At 41.2% G+C, this 21974-nt stretch overlaps 3 protein-coding genes across 4 annotated transcripts in view; 1 reads left to right on the top strand and 2 right to left on the bottom strand.

Moving 5' to 3' along the window:
- Nucleotides 1–371: 371 nt before the first annotated feature.
- Nucleotides 372–3231, bottom strand: prl2 (prolactin 2). The gene is made up of 5 exons (XM_034131614.1): nucleotides 3210–3231; nucleotides 2755–2939; nucleotides 2196–2303; nucleotides 1804–1983; nucleotides 372–566 (listed from the first exon to the last, which is right to left on the bottom strand). The coding sequence occupies exons 1-5, from the start codon at nucleotides 3229–3231 to the stop codon at nucleotides 372–374; spliced, it is 690 nt and encodes a 229-aa protein (XP_033987505.1).
- Nucleotides 3232–9762: 6531 nt separating this feature from the next.
- rint1 (RAD50 interactor 1) lies at nucleotides 9763–17987 on the top strand. Its single transcript, XM_034131199.1, has 15 exons — nucleotides 9763–10048; nucleotides 10180–10305; nucleotides 10430–10545; nucleotides 10889–11062; nucleotides 11446–11586; nucleotides 12427–12616; nucleotides 13134–13244; nucleotides 13320–13545; nucleotides 13698–13835; nucleotides 14306–14400; nucleotides 14790–14894; nucleotides 15358–15578; nucleotides 16732–16912; nucleotides 17085–17203; nucleotides 17498–17987. Exons 1-15 carry the CDS (start codon nucleotides 9815–9817, stop codon nucleotides 17697–17699), a joined length of 2379 nt encoding a protein of 792 aa, XP_033987090.1. The 5' UTR covers nucleotides 9763–9814; the 3' UTR covers nucleotides 17700–17987.
- A 2806-nt stretch (nucleotides 17988–20793) lies between these two features.
- The window catches only part of dennd5b (DENN/MADD domain containing 5B), a 65718-nt gene continuing 64537 nt past the window's right edge, over nucleotides 20794–21974 (bottom strand). For both annotated transcript variants that reach the window (XM_034131483.1, XM_034131482.1), the window contains one exon: nucleotides 20794–21838. In XM_034131483.1, the coding sequence (XP_033987374.1) occupies nucleotides 21655–21838 (184 nt within the window). In that variant the 3' untranslated portion in view covers nucleotides 20794–21654. The remainder of the gene's footprint in view (nucleotides 21839–21974) is intronic.

The following is a 21974-nucleotide window of genomic DNA, read 5'->3' as shown; positions in this document are numbered from 1 at the left end:
CACAGCATCATAGTTGTATCAGTCATAGTGCCTCAGGTTGAGAAATGCAGAGTATTGTAATTGCAGTGTGACAACATAAATCTCTTTCCCAGTGCCTCTGTGGAACAGACACAAATAAAACATTTTTTTTTAATAGTATTTATATATTTAAGAACAATGCCAGCATAACATTCATTCCATCCTGTCCATACATAACTCAAAATAACATAATACCAGGCATGAAGTGGAGGCCGGGCAGAGTCTTTAGGTCTCAGTTGAATTTCAGTCATAACGGGAGTGAACACGAGTAAACATTCTGCAGATAAAAAACAAGCATTTCCATTCAAACGTGTTGATATTCCCGAAGTTAAACACATTGTTTTCCCAGCCTCCTAGCAACCGTGATCGGGAACTATGCGACACTTGAGGATCTTCAGGTAGTTCTGGACCTTGTTGGAGTCTCGGCGAAAGCAGTAGAGCAGGTCATAGTCTTTCATCAGCCGCCAATCGGCACTGTCCGATGGCAACAAAACCTCGGGAGAAGCCAGGCTGGTGACAGAGTTACTGATTATCCCCAGCACCTGCATCTGGAGAGGGCACATGCACACATCAGCTTTTTATTCACCCTGATTGATTACAAAATAATAGATACACCCGCTATTTATTCATTCCTGTCACCCATTTGGATTACAATTCTAAAATAGTTCTCACAAAATAAACAATACAATGTAATGACAGCAAAGCACACTCATAAAGTATTTTCATTCATTAATTAGTTGGTTGGTTGGTTGGTCGGTCGATTGGTTGGTTGATTGATAGGGTGGTTGATTAATTGATTGATTGAGTTGAAAAAATCAATGTTTATCATTCATTTATATTATACCTTTGGTTGGGAGGGTTACTATAAAAAATGTATTCCATCACAAATACTAATTACCTTGAAAAATTGAGTAAGTAATCAATCAATTCATCACGTCTTCAAAATAACCTAATTACCTTTCATTACTTTTTGATGACTTCAATATCAAATATTCAAATAAATACAAGAGAAAATAAAGATCAATACAGCAAAGCATACTCATACAGTTTACCCCTGGGAGTAATACAATATTTTTGATTGGTTGGTTGGTTAGTTGGTTGGTTGGTTGATCGGTTGGTTGGTTGGTTGATCGGTTGGTTGGTTGGTTAGTTGTTGATTGATTGCAAAAAAATCAATGCTACTCATTGAGTTTATACAAATGTATTCCGTCACAAATACTAATTACCTGTTAGAAAATGGAGTCACTAACCTAATCTATTCATCACGTCTTTCAGGTAACATAATTCCTTTTTGATTACTTCAATATCAAATATTCAAATAAATACAAGAGAAAAGAAATATCAATAATGACTACGTCTTTCTGCAACTGTAAGGAAATACAGTTACCTTTCATTGTATTCATATTCCTGTTACATGTATTCCGTTACTTCCCGAGAATGATTATTATATTGTGATCTGAAGACATACTTTCTATGTTATCGGTTGGTTATTCTGGCCTATACAAAGAGAGATGTGGCAGGCAGTGTGCCCAACGTTTGGTCTCTTCCTTCCTTGCTTGAGGCTGAATGTTTAGTCTGAACAAAAGGTCACCCAGGGTGAACTGTACAGTTTGGATTTGCCGCATGACATCATGAATCACAACCTGAGACCCAGACCGCTCAAAGCATCAACCACACAAATTATGGCATTTTGAGCACCATTTAATTAAACTTTTGGCATCTACACTTTAACTGCTAATGTAAACAACCTCCCATATCTTCTCCCTTTTACAAGACATACAGTACCTTCTCGGCCACTTTCTCTACACCTTGGCGTAGCTCGTGCACCATGTCATTCATCTCGAGAGCTTTGTTGGAGCTGAAGTTGTTGAAGTCGTGGTGGTGAGCCATGCTCTGATGGAAATGCCACAAAGGATCCCTCCATGCAATCAGGAGCTTCAGAATCACCTCCGTCAGCTGCTCTCTCTGCAGGGACAACAGGACAGGTAGAGGCATCAGTGAATATTTTAAGTCATGACAGTTAGAATTAAGTGTGTATTGGTAGCAATACTTTTTGGTTAACTGGGGAAAAACCCTGTGTTCTATAAGAGACTAAATCAAGAGAAAGGAAAACTGCAAACATGATGTGGACAGCACATGCCGACTACAGGAAATAGCTTTTATAAAGGTTACTTTACCGCCATTCTCTGAGCGTTCTCCTTGCCATTTGGCGTGATGATGGTAGAGGTGTGACAGATGCGACCCACCCTGCCAATTTGATTCTTACTGGGCAGGAAGTACTGCTCCTGACAGGACGAACATGAATGCAAGTGCAAAATGTCAGAGGTCATCTTAATGTCAAATGTGGCTACAGAAAAATATAAAAATAGATTAATGGAATAGTAGAATGGCTTGCAATTGATGATAATCACAAATGGCTATTGGAAATGAATGTGTGTGTAGACTCAGTTGCCAGTTCATGATTACTTATTTTGTCCATCCTATTTATATTAATCAGGGTAGGGTGAATAATACAATCTCTTTCAGAATACAACAACATTATTTAACTGAACACAGTTCATAATGAGGATTATTATATTGGACTACATTAGGTTTACCCAATAAGCCATCTACTTATTTTATATAGTGTCCTATTGAGACTTAAGTATCCTGTTACAACATCGTATCACTTAAACGTTTAAAACACAATTTGATAAGCTTTGTCAGACAATGAGGAGCACGCATGAGGAGACTTACAAACTCGGAGTGAAGGTCACTTGAAATGCCGTGCATCCTGGCTGAGTGTTGGATGACCCGGTCAAACAGGTTATCCAGAGAGAGGACGTGGCATCCAACCTGGCCATTGGTACAGATGGGTGCTGCACCCACGCTGGTCCGTCTGCTGGACAGACACACCAACAAAACCACCCACACAAGAGACACTGTAGGAGAAAGACCAAGGGAAGAAAAAAGACACAATATAAAACCATGAAGACTGAAAAAAAGTCATGTCATTTCCTTTGAAAGAAAGTGTGTATGTTTGTATGAGATGTGCTAAGGAGTGTGTTTTTCAAGGATGAAAACTCTAAAAGAGAATGAGTTAAAGAGATATAATCATAATGGAGTAGTACAAATGGAAATGTGAAAAGGAAAAGTATATGATGACGACATGCAAAGAGAGACAGATAATAATCTTTATTCTAAATAACTACCTGATCTGATGGTTCCAGGCATCCTGAAGGACGTCCTGTCTCAGAGGTGATGGCGGAGAAGCTTTTCTTCATATGAGGGTCCCTCACTGACCATTTCCCTTTTTCACTTTCATATCAAAGAGAAAAAGAGAGGGGGGGGGGGTGTCTTGTCATCCTGTATGTGTGTGTGTTTCTGTGTGTGTCTATCATGATAGAGTAACCTCAGGCAGTCTTGAAGAACGATCGCATCATCAACCTAGGACGTCATTCCAACATCCACACTGGATTTCCTGTCCTACCTATTATTAATATCTGTATGTCACCCAGCTAGAGAAAATGAGTAAACCAATGTCATGTCGAAAATATGATAAATTACTTCAGAATTGTATGTTAAACAGGACTCAGATTTGTAATCACTTGGATTTCCTTTTATTGATCAGACAGTTATTATTATTTTTAGTGTGAGGGAATAATTTGCCCTGCATGTCCTCTTTCGTCCCTCTGATGATGATGCTCAGCCTTGGGCAGCATGCTATCTCCCTTAAGTAGGGGCTGCCCTAGCATTTCCACTGAGCCACAGCCTCACTATCTATTGAAGAATGTAGATTATTACACTCTGAACTAGTTAAAACGTCGAACTACAGAAGGGTTCTTCAGAATTGATTGTGGCATCTCAACCGTGTGGTCGGCCCTGTGACATGTCTTGTGAATTCTCCGGCCGAAGCTCCAAATAAACCGTCAGTGTTTGCCATCAAAGCTCCAGCTCTCCTCGCGTCTCTCTGAGTCCTGTCTCCAATTGCTTCAGAAGTTTCCCCCACATTTAGTATAAATTGTTTTCCAAAGCTGTAGATTATTTGTTTGATACTTTTTCAAAATAGGAGTTCATACTGTCATCTCATCTGTCCTTACTGTAATAAAAAGACATTGTGAAGTAGAGAAGTGTGTTGTCTTGCGTACAGCCACTATTTACTTTGTCAAGGATTACATCTTCATAGTCACAATGTTAAATGGATCAGTTTGGCTTTTTACCCGGAAAATTACCTTTCTAAAACCACAGGACACTTACTGATCTGTTTTCTTGCATTTTTGGTTTTGTGCTATATTTCATAAAACCCTCTCCTTGCTGTGTCTTTTTTCACTTCAGAGCTTTGTGTTTTCCCGCCTTTTTGTGATAGTTTGCTCCTCGCTGGTTTTCCTTCTTTGTGTTCCCTGTGGATTTGCTGTCCTTGTTCTTGGTGTCATCCTGGCAAACAATCACAAAATAAAAGAGGGAACAGAAAATAAAACAAAACAAAATTGTGACACTTAGAATGACCAAATCTCTACTTAATCCAATCCAATCCATTTTATTTGAACAAAGTGCTGTACATCAACAACAGTATAAAAACATAGCATAAATACATAAAAAACAAACAGGACATGAAACAAATGTAAGACACGAGACAATGAAACCAGATCAGAAGCCACAGACTGAGAAACTCTCCTACATGACGTAAAAACAATACAAAACACTAGTAAGATAAAAACCCAAATTTAAAAGCACAAGTGTCACCTGGCCTGTAAATGCCAGGGAAAAGAAGTGGGTTTTTAAACGAGATTTAAAAACAGGCAGAGTTGGAGCAAGTCTAACCTGGAGGGGCAATTCGTTCCATACTTTTGGAGCTGCAACAGCAAAGGCTCTGTCTCCTCGCTGCTTTAGCCTTGATTTTGGGACTACCAGAAGTAATCTGTCAGCCGACCTCAGTGACCGTGTGGGTGTGTATGGTTTTAAAAGATCTGCCAGGTACGGTGGGGCTAAACCGTTTAGGGCTTTGTATGCGAACAGTAACATTTTTAATTGTATTCTAAAACTGACTGGTAGCCAATGTAAAGAGGTGAGTACAGGCGTAATATGTTCACGCCTGCCTGTCCTTGTAAGGAGGCGTGCAGCAGCATTCTGGACCAGCTGTAGGTGTGACAGGGAAGCCTTGCTTACTGCAATGTACAGAGCATTGCAGTAATCCAGTTTAGTGGATATAAAACAATGTATTACTTTCTCAAAGTCATTAAAAGAAAGGAAAGGCTTGACCTTTGCTAAAAGTCTTAGCTGAAAGAAGCTGGATTTGACCACAGAATTGATCTGTTTGTCTAGTTTAAAATCACGATCAATCCGTACACCCAGGTTTGTGACAATGGGTTTCACATATGGGACAAGAGAATCCAGCACAGGCGGGGCATTGGGGCCACCACTGGGTCCAAATATTATCACCTCGGTCTTTTTTTCATTGAATTTTAAAAAGTTCAAGGCCATCCAGGCTCTGATGTCCTGCAGACAGTCAGACAGACGTTGCTGAGGGTTTGGCTCATTTCTTTTCAGGGGCATGTAGATTTGCGAGTCATCTGCATAAAAATGAAATGAAAGTTAAAGCGCTTTATTTTAGCCAATGGGATGGAAATAAGAGTTCGGTATACATAATGTACAAAGTTGGCCTTGGACCTGTACAAATGTTCATGTTTATTTGCCGAGGCTTATGCGTCAAATCATTGACCATGGACCAATCACAACCTCGTATCAAATATTTGTGTGTTTAAGAAATGTCCCTTTTTTAGACTCAGTTGACCTTTTTATTTTTGTAGGAACGTTTACCTATGGCAAAGGGCGCTTGTTTTACTCCTCTGTGAGCTGTGGTTACATGAGCAGGCACTCACATGGCTCGTGCCTTCAGTGAGCTCATCACATCCACCCTTCAGATATTTAGGGTCAGGTGGCTCCAGTCCTACCTCTCCGACAGATCCCACTTCATCTCCCTCAACAACCACTCCTCTGCCACAGCTTCAGTCACCCAAGGTGTTCCCCAAGGTTCAGTACTCGGCCCCCTCCTCTTCATCATCTACATCCTCCCCCTTGGTCAGATTCTACACCACTACAAACTGGACTTTCACTGCTACGCTGATGACACACAGATTTACCTCAGCACCAAATCCCCCCACAACCCCCCCCTCACTCACATCGAATCCTGTCTGACTGCTATAAAATCCTGGATGGCACACAACTTCCTCAAACTCAACAGCAATAAAACTGAACTCCTCCTCATCGGCTCCAAATCCACCCTCAGCAAAACCCCCAACCTGACACTCACCATCGATGGCACCCCTGTTTCCCCCCTCCACCCAGGCACGCAACCTTGGCGTGATATTTGACCCCACCCTTTCCCTCGAGCCCCACATCCGCCAAGTTGTAAAAACCTCATTTTTCCACCTCCGCAATATCGCCAAACTCCGTCCCTCTCTCACCCGCCCTGCAGCTGAGCGACTCATTCACGCCTTCATCTCCTCCCGCCTGGACTATTGCAACGCACTCCTCTACGGCATCAGCACTACATCCCTCAATAGACTTCAGCGTGTCCAGAACGCAGCCGCCAGACTCCTCACCCACACCAAATCATGGCATCATATCACCCCGGTCCTCAAAGAACTTCACTGGCTCCCCGTTTCCCACCGCATCCAACACAAACTCCTGGTACTCACCTACAAAGCCCTCCACCACCTGGCCCCCCCCTACCTCACTGACCTCCTCATCCTCTACCAACCACCCCGGTCCCTCAGATCCACCTCAGCCGGTTTGCTTTCCATCCCCAAGGCCAAACTCCGGAGCTTTGGGGACAGAGCATTCTCTGTGGCAGCCCCGAAGCTCTGGAACTCCCTCCCCCAAGACCTCCGTGAGTCCGAGTCCCTCATCCTGTTCCAGTCCCGCCTCAAAACCCATCTCTTCAAATCTGTATACCCATAAACCCCCCCCCCACCCCCCACTTCCTCCTGACTGCTTTCTGTTTTTATGTTTTTTTTTTCTCTGTTTTGTTTTTGTTTTGTTGTTGTTTTGTTGCCTGTACTTGTCTGTCTACCCTTCCCCAAATGTAAAGCGTCTTTGGGTCTTAGAAAAGCGCTATATCAATAGAATTTATTATTATTATTATTTATTGAAAATGGCTCCAAATCATACATTGAAAAAACTGTGTCTGATCTTTTAAGAAACTTTGAAAAACCTACTTTTCTTTCTTTCTTGTGCTTTAATCTATGTTTTATTAAGTTAAGTTTGATTTACTATCTGTGTTTTATTATATTTTAGTTCATTTTATTTTTGGGTTTTCTTTAGTTTTTGATTCTAAATTAATGAATTGTCTTGGAGCATGAATGTCTGTGCCAAATCCACAGCATCATAGCGATGTAACCAACAGTTGTCAAGGTGTTGCCCTAAACAAAGCATCAGACGGAGGCCTGAGGCTGGATGCAGAAACCAATTGACATTGCGTATCCTAGCCTTACCTACCTAATGGTTCATTTATTGCCTTTAATACTGTCATCTCATTGAGAATCCTACACAGCACATGTTACTGTCATAAAAATGTTTTGAGGAAAGAAGAACTTTGAAATGTAATGGACCCGACAATGGAGAGACTTTTACACAGACAGCCTTTTGGGGGAACCCAAACACACCACGACATCCGGCATATGTCAGAGGTCGTTCATTGACCTCACCACTGTACAAATGAGTTAGCATCTCCAACTCGCACATACACACATTTGTGTGCATAGTCCATTGGTCCTTTTTCATTCACTGAATGGTTCTGATAGTAGATAGTAGAAAGTAGATAGTAGATATGTATAGTCATTCACTGGTATTATAAACATATTACTAAAATGTGTGTGTGGATAGACATTAACTGGATTCTGTTATCAAAGGTTAAAGGTTTCAGTAGGTAATATTGGGAATACAAACTATCTTCTCATACATTGCATAAAGGTACCTTGTTATCACGCTAAACAGACCTGTTTATAATAAGAATACTTTCTTGCCATAAAGAGAAAAGGTTAGTTTGGGGAAACACATCAATACATAGACACATGTGTTTCACTCAAGGAAAGTTTTAGTGATGACGAGAGGCTCAGACACAACGTGACTGCTGCACGGTCTGGAACATAGTGTTGTTGGGCAGATGGTCTCGTGTTGTCATATTCAGACTGACCTGCAGAGTAACAGGGTGATTGTTACAGTCGTGCATGCCCACGGCTTAAAATCCTCACAGACGATGGCCTTTCACTCCATTTCCACGACGCAAGCTTCGTCTGTGAGGATTGACCGCAAACTGAACCTTCCTCATTGTTTTAATCATCGGGTTTCTTTAGAAAGTTGGTCCCCTCATAGTCCAATCAGCAATATCATGTATGCATTGATAAAGTTGAACAAAATATGGATTTCTAACTATTTATTAATATAGGAAAAATATTTGTGATTACAAATTAAGAATGAAATAATTTGATGCAAATCCCTAACCCTAACCCACCATGACAACTCTAAAGACACATTATATACATTTGACTGCATTATTTTAATTAATACAAATTAATTCAGATTCTCCTTTTTCTGGGAAATTGAAAAGTTTGAATTTGGTTTTTATCTTTCAGAAACAAAACTGTGTTGAATCCTTTAACAAAATAAACTCTGCAACAATTTAAAAGAAAAGAGAAACATTGGTCAGCCTTGAGGTACTGGTTTATTGGGATAAATCATTACACTACTATTTATGTCCTTGTTTAACATTTTCACCACATAAATATTGTCAAAGTAATGTAAGGTATCAACCCATATAGAAGTGAGTGTTTGACTGTACACGGAAGTCAAAGAAGAGTGTTTGACTGTACAAAGAAGTCGTGAAATACAATGACTGCCTGTCACTCCACATACTCATTTTCATTTTAATTCATTTCTTACTTCATAGTTTATATGACCCAATATGTATATATGCTCATTTTTTTAAAATTCATTTCTTATTTCATAGTTTTCCATCATTTTTATTTGTATCTTTCATTTTATCTGTCATTTTATTAATCTGTGTGAATCTGTGCTGTCCTGTTTTTCATCCTTACCCTGTTGCTGTCTGAACTACTGAATTTCTCCACAGGGATTAATAAAGGTCAATCTTATTTTATCTTATCTTACTCAAAATAATCAGATGAATCTAAAATGTTTATTGTATTTTTTACTGATGTGTGAATTAGCTAAATATGCAAATGAAAATAATGTAGAATCCATTTTAAATGTATGATTGGTCTCAAGTTATCATTGGATAGAGAATTAGTTTGATTTAGGTATTAAAGTAATGAATCCCTGGATCATTGTTGTTGTCATTTAATACATTTACATACGTGTGGGCTTCAATAAATAATATATAAAAATAGAATTTGGAATATAAACAATAATTCACAGGAGATTTTCTAGTGTTCTTTTCGGTTCATATGTTTTAAGACTGATGTGTTGACGTGTAGACTGTGACGTATCTCAGACTCTCTTTGTCCACGTTAGCCAATGAGAGCTTGTTTTCTTCCTCAGCGTGCCCCGTAGATACATTGTGACTGAGACAAACTCATGTTTCAGTAGACGGAAGTAACAAGACACGTGTATCACATTTTCTTTATTTAAGAGCACACGAGGATTACAAAAAAACCCTGGGTTTATCGGGTTTGTAGTGCCACGTAACACCGTCTGACACTATGACCGCCCGGTTAACAAACGGTCACAAAGAGGAAACGAACGCCCCCTCCTGTACCCAACTGAACTGGCAGTCTGTTGACGACACCAGAGAGAAAAGATGGCGGCGCCCACAACAACAGTGCAAACCATGAACTCACTGACAGACACTTTGTTAAAGCCCGTTTACGCAAACAGCCAAGGTATGGATTCTGTTTCAGCAGATTCGGGCACACTGCAGGACTATTTATTGGATTTCATGGAAAAAGAAGTCGGTAGTGACCTGAAGTCCCTGAAAAATGTTGGCCACTTGCTGGAGAAACTGAGAGAGGAAAACAGCGTCCTGGAGGAACAGGTGTGTTTTAGGATGAAGACACCAACACGTCCTTGTTTGTAAAGCCAATTACATTTACACGCTTATTTTGCAGCTGACATGCATGTCCATTCATGTAGACATAAGCAGTGAGTGTACTTTGTGTCCTGCAGGTCCTGACAGACGCCAGCTCGGTGCCTCCTAAAGTGTCTGCAGCTCTGTCTGCTGCTGAGGAGGCCAGCTGTTCTGTGGAGGATTTACTGCAGAGAGAGGCACTTATCTCCAAAAGACTGCACCAGGTAGGGCATTTTATTTTTGCAAAAGCTGTCAGTTCCATGGGATGTTAAACCTGGCTGTGGGCAGAATCTTAAATGGTGCCATTCTTGAAAGGTATAACCATGTGTACTTTACTCCATCTTCTAGCACCTACAGGATGCCCAGCCTTGGATGGATACACTTGACCAAACGCTACACAAAGTCAACACAATAGAGAGACATGTGAAATACCTACGATGCCTCCAACATATAGAGGAACTCAGGTAATGTGAGCAAGCCTGAGCCGAGGACGATACAGATTCTTTTCTCAAAGATAAAAGATTTATGACTTTATAGAAAGAGGAGTAGATGGACAACATAATGGAAAGAATAAACAACCCTAAAAGGTTAAGTATTGAGGGTGTAAGGTATTAAATATACTTGCATGAGTTCCAATTTGGGATATGCACAGTTAGTCAAATCTATAATTTTCTGAAATAATGCTATAATTGAACACTCTATTAGACTTTTGACATCCAAGTATTTATTTTGGAATACAAGCTGATATCCCTGTGTGTGTTGTGGGCTGACGCAGCAGTGTGTGTGTGTGTGTGTGTGTGTGTGCAGCGCTGCAGTCCAGCAGTGTCTGATGACCAGCAGTGTGTGGGAGGCCATCCGGGCGGTGGACAGCATGGCGGCTCTGGACGCTGGACTGAACCAGTCGGGATGCTCTCACCTGCAGGGCTTCCTCCAAGAGACACTCCACTTCTGGCACAAGATCATCAAAGACCGACTGACCACGTAAACCTAGCCCCCCCCCCCCTTTGTGTCTAAAAGTTCAGAATCAGAAGACTTTATTTATCCTAGAGGAATTTGGGTTTTCTTAATAGTTGCTTCATTTTAAAATGAGATAAATAAAATCTCATTTTTGTTTCTTGTAACAAAATACAAGAAAAAGTGTTAACATAAAAAGTTAAATGTCCACTTCAAAATGATATTAAAAAAAAGTATATAAGCTTTTAAGTTAAAGTAAAAATGTACACTATACACTACAATATATAACATTATATTGCACAATATACATTGTTTTTTGACGATTTTAAGATATAATTGCTGAATTGCGAGAGAGTATAAAGATAACATAATCTTGTTTTTAATGCATCCTCCTCTTCTTTCCTTCCTAGTGATTTTGAGAAAGTCTTAACTCAGCTTCATTGGCCGTTCATCGCCCCCCCCATCCAGACCCTGACTCCCACTGCCAACGGTCAGGAGATCAGCAGCCAGCTGGAGCTGCTCGTCTCCCAGCTGTTCGCCCTGCAGAACTCGTATCCTTCTGCTGTTCTGTACACAGCTCCATTATATTCATAAAAACCCTGTTCATATACACCTCCATTGCATCGGCTAATTAGCATTAGCAGGAGGAAGCGTCCCTTGGGTAACAGACTTCTAGAAGTATTTGTCCAAGGATGTCTTTTGTATCTTGCCAAATAATCCAATTCCAAGTACCTTGATGTTTTTGAAGAAGATTAGCTGCAAAAAATGGCATAACATATTTCGCTCTTTGCTCCAATCTGAGCCTTTTTGAGTGTACAAGCTAACATTTCACTTGTTGACATTCATGAGAATGCATTAATGGAACCCCCAACCGCACTTTGTCATGCCACGCTCATTATGTGATGTTTGATATGTGAAAATATACTTTTACCCTGTAGAGTTTTACCCCTCCTGATGCGACGGATTGCGACTATGTATTTTTTTTTATAGATTTGCTGCATAAATAAATGTGACATGAATATGTATACATTAGCACACAGTGGCATACAACATTACAAAACAAACCCTTCAACTGTTTCAGTGTTTAAAAAGGGAAGTGGTAAGTGAAATAAAATGCAGGCAGGGATGGATGGGGTATGGATTATACTGTGTTGTATAAAAAAAGGTGTGACCAATTAATGTGCTATCATTGTAAAAGTCAATCTGTCGCTCTATTTGACATACACACATTTTCCATTTTCCAGTATATAAAGCTCAGCATGTCATTAGTGTGTTAATGAACTAATTCACAACACTGGTTATTAATAAGAAAGGAATGCCATGTAACCTGTTCCCAAAGAGGAAGTGATGTGTGTGCTCCATGGTTTGATTCCTTTAACTCCCCCTGGCAGTGATGATCTCATTTCCCAGAGGGCTTTGGCCTCTTGCCAGGGTGTCCCCGCGATCCAGCCTGCTTCTTCAGCCCCCCCTCCGTCCCAGGCCCCCCCCCTCTGTCTGCCCATCCAGATCATGCTGCTGCCGCTCAGCAAGAGGTTCAGATACCACTTCTACGGCAACCGACAGACCAACACCCTCAGCAAGGTCTCCCAACACACAACACAACACCAGCCTTTGCGTTACAGACCTCTCTAAACTAAAGTCAAGTTTTTACGCAACTCAAATGACATTTCAGTGTAAGCATTTCATCCTAGAAAGGTTAGATACAGAAACGTACTGTTTATTGTTCATACATGTATTGTAGTAATAACCAAATGCTACTGCTGTTTTTATAGCAAACACATAATAGCCTTGTTCATCATTTCGGACATTTTGGGCTTTTTTATTTAAACATTTTTGGATGTGCTATTTAAAATACATTTTGGAGAAGGTGTCAAGTTTTGGGATTTGATACTAGGCTCCTGTGATAAGTCTATTATAAACCGTCTAGTCAAAATACAGACCCTATTTTCAAACATTTCCCTAATGAACCCATTTAAACCCTACAGAAACCATTTTGGTCCCTACAGGAAAAAAAAGTACAACATTCTCATCAGCCAGAACATTTGAAGTCTCCTTTACAACACCCATAACACTCCTCCTTTGTCTGTGTGTTTTCCAGCCAGAGTGGTACCTCACTCAGGTTCTGATGTGGATCGGGAACAGCAAAACCTTCATGGAGGAACGGATCCAACCTATCCTGGACCGAGCCGGAGCCACAACCAGTGCCATGGTACGCTGTTCTCAGACATGCTACGTTGGTTAAGTGAGTTCTTCATCAGTCACTGTAATGGCTGTCTGTGTGCAGGTGGAGCTGTGTCGGGGCCTCCTCTCTCTGGTCCAGGAGAAGGTGGCCAGCGATGCTTCCCGGCTGCTGTACGATGACGCGCTCTTCTGCCACCTGGTGGAGGAGGTGCTGCAGTTTGAGAAGGAGCTGAGAGGAAACCACTCGTTCCCCGCCGTGCTGCCCGGCCTGCTGCACCTCCTGCTGGAAGACGCCATCCTGCAGAAGTGGCTCACTGTGGAGAAGAAGAGTACGTTTAGTGCTAATTACCCTTAGCTTATCAATTACTTAGCCGGCATTACCTTGTTTCTCTTGCATGCCTTCACATTGAAGCCTTCACTGTCTCTGTAAGTTTGTTTGTTACAGTGAAAGCACGTTATAACTCTGAGCTCCTGTGTGCAGTGGCGGTGGAGAAGATGGACGCCATGCTGTCGTCAGAGGGAGCGTGGAGCTCTCAGTACAAAGACATCAGTGATATGGACGAGCTGAAGGCTCCCGACTGTGCAGAGACCTTCATGACCCTTCTGCAGGTCATCACTGGTAAGACTACATGTTAAAGCTTTTTTAAGTGGCTGGCAGTTGAATATTTTCATTGGAAAAGCATTTAAGCTATTCATGAAACTCAGCAGGTGCTTGTTTTTAAAGAAAAAGTTAAGTTTAGCTTTTGGAAAGGAGGAATATCAATAATAGAATAATGTGAAATGACAAATGTCCAATCTGGAGTCGCTGCAGAGCTTAAAATGGCTTTGTAATTGAACACAGAATGACTGGCCTAACACAGTTTAACTAAGGATCAGGGCACATGCTAAACTAGTTAAACAAATTCATCCCACCATGACCTTTGAGTAGGTAATATTTACAGCTGAAGAGTCAGTAACAGGTTGGTAACACCCATAATACTCAGCTTTTCAAGTGTTGTTGCTCAGTACCGACATGCTAGTAATGTGTTTTGTAAGAACATTTAAAGGATTGATAGTAAAAGCCTTAGTTTTGTCCCCCTCTGTCCTCAGAGCGGTACCGCTCCCTGCCCTGTCCTTCTGCACAGCTCAAGTTTCTGGGGCTCCAGAGAGAGCTGGTGGACGACTTCCGCATACGACTCACACAGGTAATGATGACCGAGAGACGAGGGTGTTAATGGAGGAACAGCCCAAGTGTTGAAAGAAAAATAAAAAAGTTATAGTATGTATGACACCTGGGCTTAAATAAGAAATATTTATTTTAAGAGTTAATTAGGACAAAAAGAGTTTCCCAGCTTGTTTCTGCCATGTGACAGTAATACTGACCATTTTGTCTGCTGGTAAATGTAACCTAAAGTAGGTTAAGTATTGTCAGATGGAAAAGTAATACATTTTTTAACCACCTATAATGTTGTGTCATGGTGTTGTCTCCGATGTCATGTTTGTTTTGTATGTATGTATTACATATATGTTTTGTTAAGAGTAATGGCTGAGAGAGAAATAGATGGTTGATGGAATTATTGTCTCTTCTTCCCAGGTGATGAAGGAGGAGTCCCGCTGCCCTCTGGGGGCTCGATACTGTGCCATCCTTAACGCTGTGAACTACATTTCCACCATCTTGGGAGACTGGGGAGACAACGTGGTGAGTGGACCTAATAAAACGTTTATTTTATTTAGGCTAATTTGCCGTAGGAAGTGTGTCAATAATGCATCTGTACCCAAATCCATTTTTTTCATTTGAAAGCTAATTCACTCCAGAAAAAGTCATCTCCAGGCACCAAGTCCTGACCTACATTCTCTTTTAAAACATAACACAAACATTTGGATGCCATTTCTCACGGAAAACTTAACGGGATTAAATGTCAAATGTTCTTTACTCCTTATATTTTTCTTACTCAAAATCTTGCTTTCAAAAGAACAACTCTCCATTATATTATCTAATGCTCTGTGCTGTTATTGTTGACCTTCAGACCATCACAATATTTAATAGGTTATTATTTATTTTCGAATCAAATGGCCTCTCCAAATGATACGGCACCTTGCCCAATTAAAAGAAAGAAACACTTTTCACTTCTTATATATTTATGTTTTCACTCTTTCTCCAGTTCTTCCTGCAGCTGCAGCAGGCGGCGGTGTCCCTCGGGGAGGAGGGGGTCCTGGGGGGTCTGGGGGTGTTGGAGGTGGGTCGCCTGGCCTCTCTGGAGGGCTCTCTGTTCGAGGGTCTGCTGGCGCTGCTGGACCGGCTGAAAGGAGACATGATGGGCAGACTGCTGGAGTGGACCATGAGGGAGATCACAGAGAAGGTCCGCCCGTACGGACAGGACCGGTGAGAGCCAGAGACCCTAATTTAATGCTTCACCATCAGGGTGGGATGGATGGTGCGGGGGGGGGGAGGATAGTTTATTGACCTGTAGTCCACCACGTTAGAGACATGGTTCTGGAAAAAGCTTAATTCCAGCTTTTGTCTGGGGCGGATTGTCTCTCCATCCCTCCATCTTTGTATATTGTATTATACGATCTGCATCACACTCAGATCAGGTTGAGACTCTGGGAGTGCAATTTATTTGAATATATGGTAATATTGTTTTCCGCCCAATCACACCATCAGAAATCCTGATTCCTTTATTCTTCCCTCAGAGGGGACATTTACTGTCACAGCAAAAGATGGAGAGAAACACTATTAGATGCATGCACTTAAGAGTTACAATTTAAAGTTAATACAATTTACAAAGTACACATTCAGGTAGGAGAAGTAGCAGCAGAGGTATTTATATAATGAATTAAGTGTAACATGCAGAATGTAGTGTGGGAGAAGCTAGATAACAGAGGTACAATTATACTTACTTACATTATTATTGTTACAGTATTACAATTGTTAAACTAAGAAGGCAGCCAGTAATAATAATAATAATTTTAACTAGGTACAGGAGTTCTAGTAAATGTGTAAATGTGTGATTAAAACTATTTAATTTAAGTGAAGAAGTGACTCTCTTGGCCTCAGGGTTTAGTAGTCTGTTGCTGCCCTCTGGTGGACTCCTCTGGTACTACTGAACATGTTCACCTGGCCATCTACAAAGGACAGCATCCGTCCGTTGAATTGTTTTAACGGAGCATTCTCCCATCACTTTTATTTCTTTAGAAAGTGTATTTGTTCTCAAACCCTGTTGACACCTCTCATGTTTGTCACCTGATTTCTCCTTTGCTTCTTTCATCATTTCTTCTCACATGTCTATTGCATGTAACCAGATGTTGATACAGGGCACTTGTTGTAAATGTGCAGTCATTATTTGAATAGATTTTTAACAATTTATGGTGTGTCTTTTGTCATGTTATGTCTTTTAGAAATTAAAATGAATTGAGTTGATTTGAGATTTAAGAACTAGGCTTAGCCCAGATGCTTACTGCTGAAAACAAAGACCTTGAAGGGAAATAAGGAGATAAACATTCTGAAATGTATTCTCCCCCGGTCTTCTCTCCAGGTGGTTGTCCCTGCCGCCCCAGCAGGACCAGTCCACCATGACCCTGTCCAGCTCGGCCTGTCCCATGATGCTTTGCGTGAGGGACCGGCTGTTGAACCTCCATCAGGTCCTGAGTTTCTCTCTGTTCCAGCTGGCCTGGCAGGGCCTGGCGGAGCGGCTGGACAAAGTTCTCTACCAGGAAGTAAGAGACGTGTTTACTCTCCAACCCACCCACAAAAAAACCCATTGTTAATCTCTTTAACAAGAGCCCTAATGTGAACCCTGTCTGCTTCTGTTGTTGTGTTTGTTGCTTTATAACCGCCAACGTGGTTTCCTCTCCATGCCATCATAATATATATCTGTCTGTCTGTCAGGTGGTGCTGTCTAATCACTTCAGTGAAGGGGGGGCCGCTCAGCTTCAGTTCGACATGACCAGAAACCTATTTCCTCTGTTTGGCCACTACTGCAAAAGACCTGAGAACTTCTTTAAGCAGTAAGTGTGTGTAGTATGTGTGTGTTGAAGAGTTCTGTGTTTCCTTTCATCACAGTTTAAGAAATGTATGTGCTAACGTAATATAGTTTAAAGCCAGCGGTGGGACAGGAACTTCATCTGGTCTCTCAGTTAAATTATTTAATGGCTTGACGTGACATTATTCGTATCGGCAAAGCTTGTTTAAATGATGAAAAGTGAATTACATTGCAGTACCATCACCAAAAGATGTGCACAAAACCAATGGAAATAAAAGCACTGGTAACATTCCCCCCAACATTCCTCCCCCCCCCACAGTGTCAAGGAGGCGTGCATCCTGCTGAGTCTCAGTGTGGGCTCTGCCATCCTGCTGAGGAACCTCCTGAAGGAGTCGATGGAGGAGGAGGCTGCAGGGGACCCTCCCCCAGAGTTGGCCCTCAATGAGCTGGGGGTCTACTGTTTGGCCCCTTGTGATGTTTTAATCCTCCTCAACCTCAGAGCCTCCTGGCCCGGACAGTAACAACCCCCCCGCCCCACCCGGCAATATTTGCTTGGCTAATCCTTCTAATGAAATTATCCTTTGTAAAGAAGACAGGAAATATTACTGTTCAGATAATAAGTTAATACTATACTGTTAATACTAAAGACATTGTAAGAGTTTATTTGTGTTGCACTATTCCTTGGGGACCCACATGTCTCCTGTAACCTCAGTATAAAAGTATACCACCACAACAAAGTAAACATAACAATAGTTATCTGTTCAAATGAATTGCTTAATAAACCCTCCTGAGCTGCACATCTCTGTCAATGGTCTCACTTTACTCTCAGAGAATTGTCATCTTCCCAGAATGCTCTGTTTCTGCCAGGATTGTTGCTACGTCTTATCTGTGGGGCTCCCCCCCCTCTCTATCCCTCCCCCCCCCCTCTCTATCCCTCCCCCCCCTCTCTATCCCTCCCCTCTATCTCTATCCCTCCCCTCTATCCCTCGTCTCTGTGAGCATGGAGACAGTAAACAGCTGTGTCCACTCCAGCTTTGGAGAAGTTTCTCCTCTCGTTGCTGCTGTTGATAGGATTTTTATTTTAGGACTTTGAGTGTATATCATTTTTTTCTGTGTAAGACCTAAATACTATGTTGTTTCTTCTGAAATATTTAACATACTTTACTTGTTTTTTTCCCCATATTTTTCGGGATACTACTAGGTCTTATTTCGACATATTATGCAGTTTTTTGCATTTTTCCAACATAGTATACTGTTGTTTTTATTCATATTTCTCGACATACTATACTATTTTTTGACATACTATACCATGTTTTTATGCATTTTTTCAAAACGACATAGTATGTTGAAAAAATAAGAAAACTACGTAATACAATATGTAGAAATTATCAGAAAAACAATATAGTGTAGCTTTTGTAAAAACGATATAGTATGTCAAAAATATCAGAAAAGCAACAGTAAATAATAACTAGACTTTACAGTTTAAGCTTAAAATAAAAAATACTTTTATATAAATGTTAAATTGAATCCAGAAATTGTCATTGATTATTTTCCGCCCACTATCTAACATTTTAAATAATGGAACGTTTTTTCGACATACATACACACAAACACAGACACCTTTAACACACCGTGTGTTTTTATTGAAATAGGCATAATAAATATCAGAACAAAGAAGTCAGTCCGACACATCTATTTGTCCGGTGGCATTCTGGCCATGAGCAGTCACTGCTTTGGGTAGCCTTTATATCGGGGTCAATACCACGATGTGTTCACCGTTCTAATAAAAGTTTGCAGTAGGAGGAATCCCAATCGTCCACAACAATTCATCCCATCAGAAATGTTCCCTGTAGCCGCGTGTAGCAAAGAGTTCGTACACAAACTGATCTGGGACCAGACAGAGGAATCTGTTATTGCTAGTTATGTGCTTTGCAGCGGAGCGTAGTCCTGCAGGCGAGGCATTAGAGGTACACAGCAGGAGAACACGGGGTTAAAACATGATCAAATCTCATCAAGGGGAAACATTTACAGCTTCAACGTTTCCAGTTATTCCACAGGCTTTGTCAACCTTAAATTCCAGTGCTTCTGTCAGCCTTCTATGAATTAAAGTTGAATGAATAAATACATGAAATCATGACATTAACAAAAACATGTTGTGGGTCCTTCACAGGCTCAATACTGGAGAGAGGGAAAGACACTGGGGCTGCAAAGACTTCCAGTTTCTGTCCTCTCAATACTCATGGTCCATCTAAAATTCATAAGAGTCACAATAAATACAGCTTAGTCTACTTGTCATCATGCACTAATGACAATATTTACACCATTTCTCAGAAAGGATTCATTCAGACGGCGGTAAGAGGGGCACATAACTCATGCAGCAAAATTACGGGGAAATAAAATGCATTTTAAGAAAAATAGTTTATAGAGTTTCTACCAATCAATAGGTTGGAAGAGGAGCGGGGAATTCAAATGATTAAAATCCTAAATGAAACATAAGATTCTGTCTCTCCATTTTATATCGAACAGGGGTCATGTTGCATTCAATTCATATGGGAATCAAACGTTTAAAGCACTGATATCAAATACATTTCGTATATGGTAAAACACAATTAAAGGATAAGGCTAATGTTTTGTTAAATATATTGTCATGAAAAGACCTGATCCAATAACAAAAATAATGTCCTATTAAATGCACTGTGCTGTGAACCAACTGGGAATTCATCCACCACTGAAAATAGTCCCCACTGTTTTAGTTTGTGCACAGGGACGAGCTGTTTCAGAACAATAAAGAGCCTTTAAACAAGGAAACTATATATTTAAAATCTATGTCTATAAAATAAGACAGGCAATTCAAGTTAAAAAGTATTGAGAAAGCTGCTAACACTTAATTGGTTTTGGTCTTTTCATGACATTTGTTGACAATAAAAAACATCAGCTTTAACATTACATTTAAAAAAAAAAGCTCAGACCTACTCTAAACATGTTTCAGAGGTAGACCCAAGTCTAAGTGGCTGATTCCCCTTGTACTCTATTCCAGTGATTACTACATTCAGTTAGAATAAGTAACATTTTGCTTCAGTTCATTCTTGACCGTGGGAATATAAGTATGACAAAATAATCTGAACACATGTCCCCTTACTAGCTTTAGCCAGATGTTTTAACTACAAAGTTCTCTACTTAATCCATGCGATGAAAACCAAGCAAATACAAAATAAGCTGGGGAAAAAAATCTAGTAAGAGGACCTTGAGTTAAATTATTTAGTTGAACCTTTTAGTTGTTGAAGTGGAGGTATTGGCAAACTGTTAAAAATGATAAATGAATGTGTGAGGTTCACACACATAGACACACACACACCATCGATCACTTCTTAAACATCAAGTTGGATGTTATACAAACCAAAGCAGGGTAAACACACACACCGGAGATCACACACACACACACACACACACACACACACACACACACACACACACACACACACACACACACACACACACACACACACACACACACACACACACACACACACACACACACACACACACACACACACACACACACACACACACACACACACACACACACACACACACACACACACACACACACACACACACACACACACACACACACACACACACACACACACACACACACACACACACACACACACCATTTAAAACAGCCAGGTCGATGCCTGTACTTGAGTAGGAATGTCCATGTAGCCACAGGTTAGCTCCTGACTCATCACTGAGATCAGCGCTTGTGTTCATCCGCTAGTTTAAAGCTGAGAAAATGCCCAACACGAGTCCAGAGGATAAAAATAAAGAGAGGCATGAAGAGCCGTCAGGAAACAGTGTCTCTTGTTTCCACATCTCAAAAGGCATGCTCGCTAATGCTACCGCTAACTAGCCGCAGGCGAGGAAGGAGAATACATCAGTTTATCTAGTTGTATCTACTGAGGGCAAGCTAGGCTACATAGCTAGCACACAGGGACACATCTGCTACTCTGCTAAGAACATTTTGAAGAAAACACCAGCAAACTTTCAACCAGTGTATATTCTGCTCAACAAATGTCCTGTTGTATCCCTCCAAGCAGCCACTGCTTCAGTTCATTTCAGTGCAATGTAAAGTGTTTAGGGATAACACATGGTTGGTAAGGGTCTTGCTGGATTAAAAGCACGTTTTATGTTGCTTAAAAAGGACTTTCTTGAACCTGAAGTGTCCAATTGTGGTATCTAATTGGACACTAGATAAACACGATTAAGCACTGGTGGGGTAATAATACTGTATCCAAGCTTATGGTTGACCCAAAGACTTACTTCTCTGTTGCTTTGGTAACCAAACCTTTCATTTCCGTCACTCACTTCCTACTTCCCTGTTCATCCCAGAGCCAAAAGGGTAAGAGTGGGAGGGTGGGAGAAGCTGGTGGAGGAGAGGGGAGTTTTAGAGGAGAACGTAGGGGGTCTCCGGGGCTAAAGGGCGATGCCTTTGACGATGGAGGCCTCCAGGGTGATGGGGAAGTCGTGCAGCGTCTCCAGGACGTCGATGTGGGAGCTGACCGTGGCTCGGTCTCTGAGCAGGGCCGAGTCCTCGTACATCCTCTGGATCACCGGGCACTCCACCAGCAGGGGGACCCACTGGGGCAGCAGGCGGTCTCTGAGGGACAGACAGTGGAGAGGACGTTTACACATCTGTGGCAGGACAGCTGGATTTATTGACCCTCAGTAGAGTGTCTGTCATCTGATACCAGGACTAGCTAAGGTAAACATCTGTTCAAATAGGGTCTGTTTAT

Source organism: Trematomus bernacchii, unplaced genomic scaffold (genome assembly GCF_902827165.1).
Source record: "Trematomus bernacchii unplaced genomic scaffold, fTreBer1.1, whole genome shotgun sequence".
In the NCBI taxonomy this organism is placed as follows: Eukaryota; Metazoa; Chordata; class Actinopteri; order Perciformes; family Nototheniidae; genus Trematomus; species Trematomus bernacchii.
The sequence above is the reverse complement of the archived record's forward strand: the minus strand, read 5'-3'. Positions and strand labels throughout refer to the sequence as shown.

What these genes read in the sequence shown, in the direction of transcription:
- rint1 (XM_034131199.1), top strand. Translation starts at nt 9,815, where the DNA reads ATGGCGGCGCCCACAACAACAGTGCAAACCATGAACTCACTGACAGAC. An exon ending in ACAGCGTCCTGGAGGAACAG is followed by an intron (nt 10,049 to 10,179) that starts GTGTGTTTTAGG and finishes TGTGTCCTGCAG; the next exon opens with GTCCTGACAGACGCCAGCTC. An exon ending in CCTTCTGCAGGTCATCACTG is followed by an intron (nt 13,836 to 14,305) that starts GTAAGACTACAT and finishes CTCTGTCCTCAG; the next exon opens with AGCGGTACCGCTCCCTGCCC.
- prl2 (XM_034131614.1), bottom strand. Translation starts at nt 3,231, where the DNA reads ATGCCTGGAACCATCAGATCAG. An exon ending in GCCTGGAACCATCAGATCAG is followed by an intron (nt 2,940 to 3,209) that starts GTAGTTATTTAG and finishes TTTCTCCTACAG; the next exon opens with TGTCTCTTGTGTGGGTGGTT. An exon ending in GTGACCTTCACTCCGAGTTT is followed by an intron (nt 2,304 to 2,754) that starts GTAAGTCTCCTC and finishes TCGTCCTGTCAG; the next exon opens with GAGCAGTACTTCCTGCCCAG.